Here is a 9,500-nt window from a genome sequence, read left to right on the forward strand (position 1 = left end):
GGCCGTGCACCGCCCCAGCAGCAGGTCCCACACTGCGACGGCTCCCGACGTCAGCACGGCCACGGCAGAAGCATCCTTCACGTCACCCTCCAGGTACCTAAGGTCGTACACAGAAGGGTCACAACGCTGCAGTTCGTTTGTCGAAAACACCATCGCATCGTTTTTTAAAATTAACTAGTTTTTAATGTAGAAAATTAATAAGCGAATTTATTAATCACAGCACAGGTGGAAGCAAGTTGTACCTTCAGTGCACCCGAGAACGAAGGATGTCAAGACAACCCTTCCGCAGCCTCGGTACGTGCTTGAAAATTGTTCGGTAGGGCAAGGTCTCGGCCCGCTAACGCCTGCGCACGCAGGCGGCGCGATGGCGGGCGCGAGCGCATCGCGGGACTGAGCCCGAAACAGCCGAGTCTTCGGAAGGCACGACACAGGAAAAGGTCATGGGGCTGCAGGCCGCCGCCGAGCATAAATAAACCCAGCGGCGGGCTCTTCGACACGACCGACGGCTCGGGACGCCTCGGCGGCGGACATTTTCTCAGGGGTTTTTGCCCGGGGAGTGTGCCGGACGAACCAACCCCGTTACAGCATTTCCACAATCACTTTCGGGGGGGGAGGAAGACAAAAGCGGGCGCGTGCAGAAAATCAATGCTCCCGTCCGTCAGCGGACCCGCGGTGAGCGGAGCCCCTTGCCGCGCGGTGACGCCGGGAGCTCAGAGGTCAGCGCACAGGCTGGCGCAGGAAGCGAGCAGGAAACGGCCGACGCCCTCGCCCCGCTCCAGCCCGTGTGCAGGACAGACGGCAGCGACGGATGCAGCCTCCTTATCATCGGCAAGACGGCAGATGGATCCTTGCCAGCAGTGCTGCTCAGCTCGTTAAGCGATTTCTCCCCCCAAAACCACCTCGAAGGAGCCATGAAGCCAGCACGCGGAGTCGCCCAGGTACTTGCCTTCCAGCGTGCCCAGGTGGGAGGGAGGAGAACATCACTCCCGCGCTCCTGGCTGTTTTGGGGTTGAACGCTATCACGCGGAACGCGGGGTTGCCACAGGACTCGCTCTCTTTGGCATGTGGATGACTTAAAACGACAAACAGAAGGCCCTGATACACAGAGGAAAAATACATCATTAAAAACAACAGCAAGAGGGGAAAAAAACCCCAAAGAATTTTCCAAAAATTAATTACTACGCTCTCTATAATCAAAGCCCCGTGGACAGTGATGCATTATTTTTACTGAATAAAATAGAAATGGTTTACTTTCCTTATCAAATTAGATAAAATCCAAAGCAGCTGCTGACTGATAAGGGCTGATGCAATACAGCAAAACGACAGCTCGGTGACCCAGTGGATTTATGCACTTATCTTTCTGCCTGAAAAAGCTAAACTTGCTGTAGGATGAGGCGACGTTTCAAGTAAAATTTCTAGGCCTCATTTGAATCCCCAGGAGCTTATAAATTTAACAAGAATTCCATGCAAACCAGCACAGCTGAAAACAGCGACTCTCAGAACAGCCACAGGCCAGCACGAAATATGCTGGGATAGATATTCTGAGGAAGTCTCCAAAGAGCCTGACTCAAGCCATCATTATCGGACAAGACATTCTTGTCCCAAAAGGTTAAATTGCTCACTGAAAACAATCAAATCCTTGATAAACTACAAAAATCCATCTGGAATCACAGCACAGGTGGAAGCAAGTGGGAAAGAATCGTTACTATGAATCTTGGTTTTAAACAGCTGATATCCTCGGGGCTACGTGTAAACAATAACCCCTTCAAATAGGTTTTCTGACAACGGCAGTGTGCCATCACCACGCTGGCAGCTACCCACCTGTGAAATGGAAGAGACTTACCGAGCACCAGCACGGGGCAACAGCACTTCTGCTTCCCACGCCCAAGATGCTGCTGCTTTGGAATACGCTTTGATGCATCGCTCTCATTTTATTAGTACGCTGCAGAAAGCCAAGAATTCCAGGCAGCCAGTGTGGCTTATTTCTCCTAGGCAACCTAGTTTCCTTTGAAATACCTTCAGTGTATCTAAATAGAGCCGATATTGCAATCCACTCTAGAAACCCTAATCCTTGAAGTCCCCACCACAGTTAGTCAGTGCAGTTCACGCATAAACCGTGTGTCACATTTCACATACGTACAGAGTCGGAATATGCTCGATGGCAGATGGAAGCTGGGTAGGAATAACCAACGTGCATCTTCTTCAGGAGCTGGCCTGTTTTCAGATTCCTGCAGTTGGTGAAAACACAAGTTCTGACTGCATTTCCATCCTCTATCTGTTATTTTCTAATCATAGTTACACCGCTATGCAAGACAGACACATTTTTGGCTTCACATAAACCCAACTAAGACAAGAGGCCGCGGGAAGGGATGTAATGAACGTGATGCAAAAGCAAGTGGAATTACGGCAGCACAGTTCGTTCACTATCTATCCAGCTGTACAGAAGTTCTACAGTGCCAGACTGCAGGCCCTCTGACAAGTACCATTTCACAGGCAAATCAGCTGCCAACCAACACCCCTAGATAACGTCTGCAGCTAGCTGTTACAGCCAGCACGTACACCTGCAAGCCAACCCATTTGACTGCGAAGGAAACACTGACCAAACAACAATGCTGTTCACTGCAGTGGTGCCAACCAAGGCGTCTCTCATTCCTTCTACTTCAGCAAAAGCTAAAACAGTTTCTTCGGGGGGCATCAAAGTCTGTCCGTCCTTGCTCCTGAATAGCAGATTAGCAAGTGAGAAAAGGCAGTCAAAATAATAAGTATGTGTTCTGTACTCAGCACATCTCCAGAAAGAAGAGGAACCTGATGCTTTTCTACATCTGTTTCCTTACTTTTCTTCCACCTGCCACAGTGAGACCACCCCAAAACCAGCACTCACCTTCCCGTCTCTGAAAGCGATACTATTTCCACTTGCTGCTCTTGCATGGTCCTGCTGCTGCTGACCAGCCTCCTATCCTTTAGCCCAAGAACAGCTTTGATATTTCCAGTTTTTAGTAGCGATTGCTTGAATGAGTCACTCTCAGAAGAATAAAGCAAGAGCCTAAATTAAGAGAAAAGTACGCCTCATGACAGAAGGAAGCATAACTCAAAGATGCCATAGCATATAAAAATAAGCATGTGTTTAAACAGTCTACCACCCCTAGGGGTGAATAAGCAAGTCTTTGTAGTTGATTTTTAGTAATCACTTCCGTATTTTCCAACTGTTAAAGCTCCTGAGAATGTGACACATTAGTAAGAGACAATTTCAACCACTACACAAGAGGAGAGTTAAGCTGCAGCTATTCAGGGTGTAAAGCGCTAGTAAGAAATAAATACACCACCTTATTTCTCCAATCTCCAAATCTCCCAATGCTATACACACGAGATTACAGGTGTCCGGCAGAGGAACGATCTGTATTACAGGAATCTAGGACAGCAAAACAAGAATTCAGTGTCACCCACAATGTCGCTTCGACTTTATTCCCATTTTCTAGAGTGTTTCAAGTAAAATGATATGGAGCAGAACTAATTTTCAGATCCCTCTGAAGAAGCACGCTTAGATTAACAGCTGAACTCTCTGCTGACTGCTTACCTAATTAAACAATCCCTGTTGATATAAGAGACAAAAAGTGTCTCCAGGGAGCGTAAGGGGAAAGAGCACAAGTCAGTGGCTGTAGTGCAGCCACCATTCAGTGCAGGAAGTATCCAATTCCAGCAGATAACACGCGGCCGTACAAGCTACTGGCCTTCTCCATCAGCAGTGCAAATCATTCTCCTCTGTTGCCTGATGGAAGGAAAAATTTATGCCACCTAAAGAACTTACCTTGCACCCAAGACTGCAAGCTCCTTGTATCTTGGGAACTAACACACTGGGACAAGAAAGTTGCCCTAAATTCTAGAAATAAGGAATGTGTTCATACCTCTCCGAGCTGCCACGTATAGACCTTTCCCCAGCGGTCGGATGCCAGAGGTTTCCACAGGGAGACAGAACTCTCGCAAGCGGTCACCACGCAGAGCCCTCTGCTGCCAGCTGCTTCCCACCACATGGTACTCACATCCACAGCGCAGGAACTTGACGAATCCTGTCCAAAACAAAACAGCGCTGGTTTTCTTCCGATAGACATGGTTATCTAACCCGGAGGTTCAGCCTGATAAAAATGCTTGACGTTCAGTGTGATGAGAATTTGAGGCTAAAACTTAATGCTTACGATGTATAATTTTGAGTAAAGTGCCAGTAAGGCACCAAGGAAAACAAGCCCGGTGGGTTTCACCCTCAGAGCAGCAAATACATTGGCTCACTTCACAAAGATCACTTGTCATTTGAAACGACAGGGACCCGGCAGAGCCCAGAGCTGGGACAGGACTGGGGCACAGGCACCACAAAGCCCGAGTGCCACCTACCTGCAGTCACGCGCTTGCTTCCCTTCCTGCACAAACAGGAGACGGGACTTGCAGTAGCACAGACTGAGTTTAAAACTAAACAAAGCAAGGGCCTTCTCTTCTCCCTTGTAAAAAAGTTTTCAGCTTCAGCCATATTATTGTTGGCTGGTTATGCTACCCCCCCAGGCTTGCTTCTGGAGCAAAACTTTGCACTTTGGTTTGGAAAAGCTAGAGGTGACCCAGCCCCTGGCAAGCTCATGTGGAGTTCAACGGGCTTTCCCACAGATGTTGCTTCCTTGCCTGCCAACCGTTCTCTGCCCCCTACGAGACACAGGACAGTGGAAGGACACCACTGCAGGAAGACGACCCGATGGCTCCGCTGTGCAAACAGTCCTGGGCCAGATTTGCCGTGGTCATGGCATGTTCAAGCAAGGCTCCTTTCCAGAAGGGTGTGAGCATCAACACGTGTATTTGGCAGTGCTGTAGTCCCTCACAAAATCTGCTCCTTACTGGGTTACTTAGTGCCTGAAATGGTGACAGGAGGCCACAGGAGCCACAGGGCAGGCAACAGGGGTACAAGGCTGAGATCATTTTACCTGGGGCTGAAGAAAAACGCAGCAGTTCTGTTTGTTAAGACATTTGCATGTGTTTAGACATTCATTATTCAGAAACAAACACTGAAATCCTTTATCAGTCAAAAGGAGTTATACAGCAATCTAACCTTTCAGCATGCGTTACCACAAGTGAAGACAGAACTGATCAAATTAGACAGCAGTCTATTTTGTTCAACTAGCCATTCTGCATTTTTTATTCCATTTTTGTTAAACTTGGTATTAAAGAGCTGCTACTGACTCAGTAAACAACTATCCGATGTTATCCCACCTTTAGCTTTGATACAAGCTGCAAGCTCTCTTCTCTCAGGCCATCAAGCAGTACCGGAGTCAACTGTCCTGCTACATCTTTTTTCTGCACAAACAAGTAAAGAATGAGGATAATTCAACTTTGAAATTACATTCAGCACCTGCAAGAATGAGGCAGAAGCGTGAGTTCACTGTGCACGCAGTTGTTGGAGAGCTATGGTAGGAGCACCTCTTTTTGTACTTGCAAGTCTTTGAAAAACAAGAGATCCCAGGCAGGTTATTTCCTGGTTTCACCTGAAAATTGTCTTTTACCACCACTTTGCCTCTCTCAGCCTTCAGAGACAAGTCATTCTCTCAATACCCATCCCGCATGCGAGTCATTTAATCTCCTTTACCAAATCCTAGCTGAAAATTTTCCGTAAGGTAGACCAACGCTATATGGGCACGAGAAACTTTTTGTTCACATACACGTTTCAAACATGCATCCTGCAGTAAGCGTTGACACCCACATCGCCAGTTTCATCAAGCAGGATTTTAAAGAATTTGCTCTTGAGGTCAAAAGACCTTAGGCAACAGATGGCAACCAAACATTTACTAAGTCAGCTAAAAGACAGCATGCAGGGCTTGCATGCAAACAGTCAGGTGAGACTCTGGAAAAGGGGATTTGCCCACAAAACCACTGGCTTAGGACCCTCGGCAAAGAGGCCAGCTTGTTACCTGTTCAGGAGAAGCTCTGCAGGATCTCTGCTGTTTGCTCTCTGACTGCTGATGCTTCTCCAAGGCCACAGCCTCCTCAGGTTTATTATCGGGACCTCTTTCAGCTTCTAAAGGAAACGTTGTACCTTGTTCCTCCTCTTTTCTAGCAGATCCTGCACCACAGCTGTCCAAGTGCAGCGGAATGGCAGAGTCTTTGCATTCCCCATCGTCCACAACCTGGGCGGGTGCTCCTTTGGAGGGGTGCAGGCTCACTTGCGAGGGAGGTACAGAAGGTGTATTGGGGAAGACCTCACTGCGTACTGATGGTGAAACAGCTGGGGTTGCACCCACGACAGGGAAAACAGATGAGGAAATCTGAGACTCAGGCTGATTGGGAGCACCAGCTAAGACAGTCCCCATGGGAGTAAATAGCAATTCATGGGTGGAAAGTTCCTTCCTGGAAGCTGGGCTTTCTAAGTGAGGTAACTTGGGCAATCCATTTTTGAAAGGCGAAATCAAATTACTTTTGAGACTTTTTTCTTCTGGATTCGTCTGTGCATCTTGCGTGTCCTCAGAAGCCACACCATCTCCAAACACACTAGGGACAAAAACCTCCAAGTCATTCACAGGGGAAGATTCTAATTTCTCAAGTTTTAGTAGTCCAAATTCCTCATCCGGTAAGTGAAAGTCTCGGATACCCAGTCTGGGGGCCAGCCACTGGAGACTGCGGAAGGAGAAGAGAGAGCCACAAGTATCGGGGTCCACAGCAGGGAGGCCAAGAGAAGCAGGACCCTCTGAATGTGTCGGATAGCTACATCCTCTTTTGCTCTCATCTAGAAAAACAGAGGAATACAAGAGAGAACATCACACATCGTAGAATAACCAGCAACTAGCCTTTTCAGAATATCTCATCCAGAGCGTCACTCTAATCTATTTAAAAAAAAAAAAAAAAAAGCGATATCCATCTTAACACATGGAAGTGGCACTTTTCTGGAAAGACATTACGCTCCGCAATTGCTCTGCATCAAGCCTTCAGCTAAAATATCATCGCCAAAGACTGCCAGAATCGACCGAGTGCTTGGCCGGTTTGTTTCGTTTGGTTTTCTCCCAACACCTTCTCTTCCCACACCATTCACAGACCCTCAGACTGTAATGCTACTCTTTGTGTTTCACACTTGTCAGCACTAAAAAAAAAAATAAATCATTAATATGCAGACTTAGTTGGAGAACCAGATTTACATCCATTTGCTGGGAAAATCAGGTCCAGTGTGCACAACGTGCGCTCCAACAGCGAAGGCAGCTTAAGAAGTTCTCAGCCCGGCTCCTCATCCATGCACTGCCATTCACTCCCCGTCACTGTGCTGAAGCAGAAGTTTCTGGAATTGTTCAAGGAACATGGGCACCAGAATGACCTAAATTTTTAAAAAATCTCTCTTATTTAAAAAAAAAAATAGTTAACCCATATCAGATTTTCTTGAATAAAAAAATATGGCAGGGCATGAACAGCAGTGCATGCACTCACTGGGACGTTTCCCTGCCTTGCTCTCGGGCTGTGGTTTTAGGGAGCCCTTGTATTTGATGACGTACCTTTTGAGACTTGACTGGCTCTCTGTCTTGCAGAGGAACGCAGGGAGCGGCGCAGAGGGACATTAATCGCTAGGAGCTGCTCAGCCCCTCGCACGTGCTGATTCTTAACATGCTCCACTGGGTGTTTATCAGCCTGACACACAGTTAAGTTGGCTTCCAGATCTCCTGCATGGCTGGCAAAAGTTTCATTCCCTGGGTTCAGAGAATCGCTGTTCTGAAGCGGATTTTGAACCTGTTCTAACAGCGTCTTACGGCATTTGCCAAGCACTTGGCTTCCTCCAGGAGGAGGATCGGCACTCATTGGCTGTACGGCGCCCGTCACTTCTGTCTCTCCAGACCCAAGAGCTGCAGCAGCAGCCAACCTTCTCTCATCCGAAGATGATTTTTCAAGATCAGCCTCACAGTTCTCCTTTTCACTCTGACATTCATTTGACAGCAGGCTACTGCTGTCCCTCGTTGTTACAAGATCCAAACTTTCTATAAGTTCTTGTGACACTTGATGCACAGGGGGCTTGCAGGTAGACTTCCTTCTTCCCTTTTGTTTCCTCTGTGATCGTCTCTGATCGTGCTTTGTGCTAGTGACACTGTTTTGAGAAATCGATCCAAGTGAAGTGCTGCTACCACTGGGTGCAGGAAGAGATTTCTGAGGACTACTTGAATTTGCTGGATCATTTTCTGCACCGAGGAAAGGGAACGGCACGAACCCTGACTCCAAATCATTTTCAGCTCTTTCTTGGGAGGGCCGATCTGCACTTGCGTCTTTCTGCTTGCACTTACTTCGCTGACCTTTCTTGCTTCTGCCCAGCTGGCTGAGAATTACAGCATCAAGGTCCACTTTCCTCTGGCAATTAGACATGCGTCGAGTTGTCCTGACGTAGTATTCAACCGGAAAGAGAAGCCCTTCAACCATCGTGCAAGAGCTCAGTCCGCTTTCAGGAGCTGTTGCCTTTTCTGGATGAGAAAGTCTCGACCGAATTTCAAGCTGTTGATTCTCCAACAGTTCTTCAACATTGCCCAGAGCAAGATCTGTAGGAAAGGGGTTTAAGCTATTAGCGTCACTTTGATTTCCTTCATGGCTCTCACTCTCATTAGTTATACTGTTATTTCCGTCAGCAGGCAATACTTCATTTTCTGACACTAAACCCAAGAGCCTACGTAATTCTCCCTGATCTTCACACATACTCTCACCATCCGTTGGGTTTATTACACTGGAGGATTCTTTTCCTCCATCGCCACTGGTGTCAAGTAAAACAGAGTCACGGTTCTCTGAACACAGCCATGCAGGCTCACAGTCACCAGGTGTGGCCACAGCGCGTGGGGACTCAGGCTGCCAGACATCGCTGCTGTCCCTCAGCGCACACAGGAACAGCTCGGGCACTCCTGGAGGGACGCTGTCTTCAGGCACGTCTTGCACAACTCCTAACGCCGCATCGGCAGGAGTGAAACCGTTTTCTTCTCTCTGCACAAGTGCTGGTCTGGATGCTCTTTGAGCGTTTTCCTCAGCGTTCGAGAGGCTGCTTCGCCTGAAGACTGGCGACCGAAGTTCCTCTGTACTGGCAATTTGATTTTTCACCGTTTCATCAGCGTTGATTAGATGCACGTCACGCACTGATTCCCTTTCCTCGGATACCGGAGCCTTCGTCCGTCTCCTCAGCTTCATCAAGCTTCTGGAGGTTTGGGTTTTTTTCTCCTCAGGGGCAGGCCTAACCGTTCCACAGCACAGGTTTTCCTGGCTAGCCTGTATGCTTTCTGCCCGTGAGCTGTCCTGCAGGCTAACCTCATTACTGGAGAATTCGGGGACGTGTTTAAATGTGACAGACGTTTTCTTCTCTGTGTCAAGATCAGAGCAGGTTTTAGTCTGTAACTGAGAGGTTTCTTGTTTGTCAGCACTAGGAGATACGCGATCTCTAGAACCTGTGGGAAAAGATGTCGTATGTGTGAAGTACTCCCAGCAAAGTCCCATCCAAGAAAAACATCACACAGTAAAACCAGGCG

At 47.9% G+C, this 9,500-nt stretch overlaps 2 protein-coding genes across 2 annotated transcripts in view; one reads left to right on the forward strand and one right to left on the reverse strand.

The window, feature by feature from the left end:
- Window positions 1-9,165, reverse strand: part of PALB2 (partner and localizer of BRCA2) — an 11,441-nt gene extending 2,276 nt beyond the window's left edge. Inside the window, exons 1-10 of the mRNA XM_009320517.1 lie at window positions 7,506-9,165; window positions 5,940-6,751; window positions 5,245-5,328; window positions 3,903-4,064; window positions 3,324-3,409; window positions 2,882-3,043; window positions 2,601-2,717; window positions 2,141-2,228; window positions 947-1,095; window positions 9-97 (exon numbers count right to left, since the gene is read on the reverse strand). Coding sequence (XP_009318792.1) covers window positions 9-97; window positions 947-1,095; window positions 2,141-2,228; window positions 2,601-2,717; window positions 2,882-3,043; window positions 3,324-3,409; window positions 3,903-4,064; window positions 5,245-5,328; window positions 5,940-6,751; window positions 7,506-9,165 — 3,409 coding nt within the window. The remainder of the gene's footprint in view (window positions 1-8; window positions 98-946; window positions 1,096-2,140; window positions 2,229-2,600; window positions 2,718-2,881; window positions 3,044-3,323; window positions 3,410-3,902; window positions 4,065-5,244; window positions 5,329-5,939; window positions 6,752-7,505) is intronic.
- DCTN5 (dynactin 5 (p25)) overlaps window positions 6,149-9,500 on the forward strand; it is a 9,117-nt gene continuing 5,765 nt past the window's right edge. The window contains exons 1-2 of the mRNA XM_009320499.1: window positions 6,149-6,155; window positions 8,201-8,204. The gene's annotated coding sequence lies outside the window, so the exon portion shown is untranslated. The remainder of the gene's footprint in view (window positions 6,156-8,200; window positions 8,205-9,500) is intronic.

This window comes from Pygoscelis adeliae, unplaced genomic scaffold (genome assembly GCF_000699105.1).
Source record: "Pygoscelis adeliae isolate BGI_AS28 unplaced genomic scaffold, ASM69910v1 Scaffold173, whole genome shotgun sequence".
Classification (NCBI taxonomy): Eukaryota; Metazoa; Chordata; class Aves; order Sphenisciformes; family Spheniscidae; genus Pygoscelis; species Pygoscelis adeliae.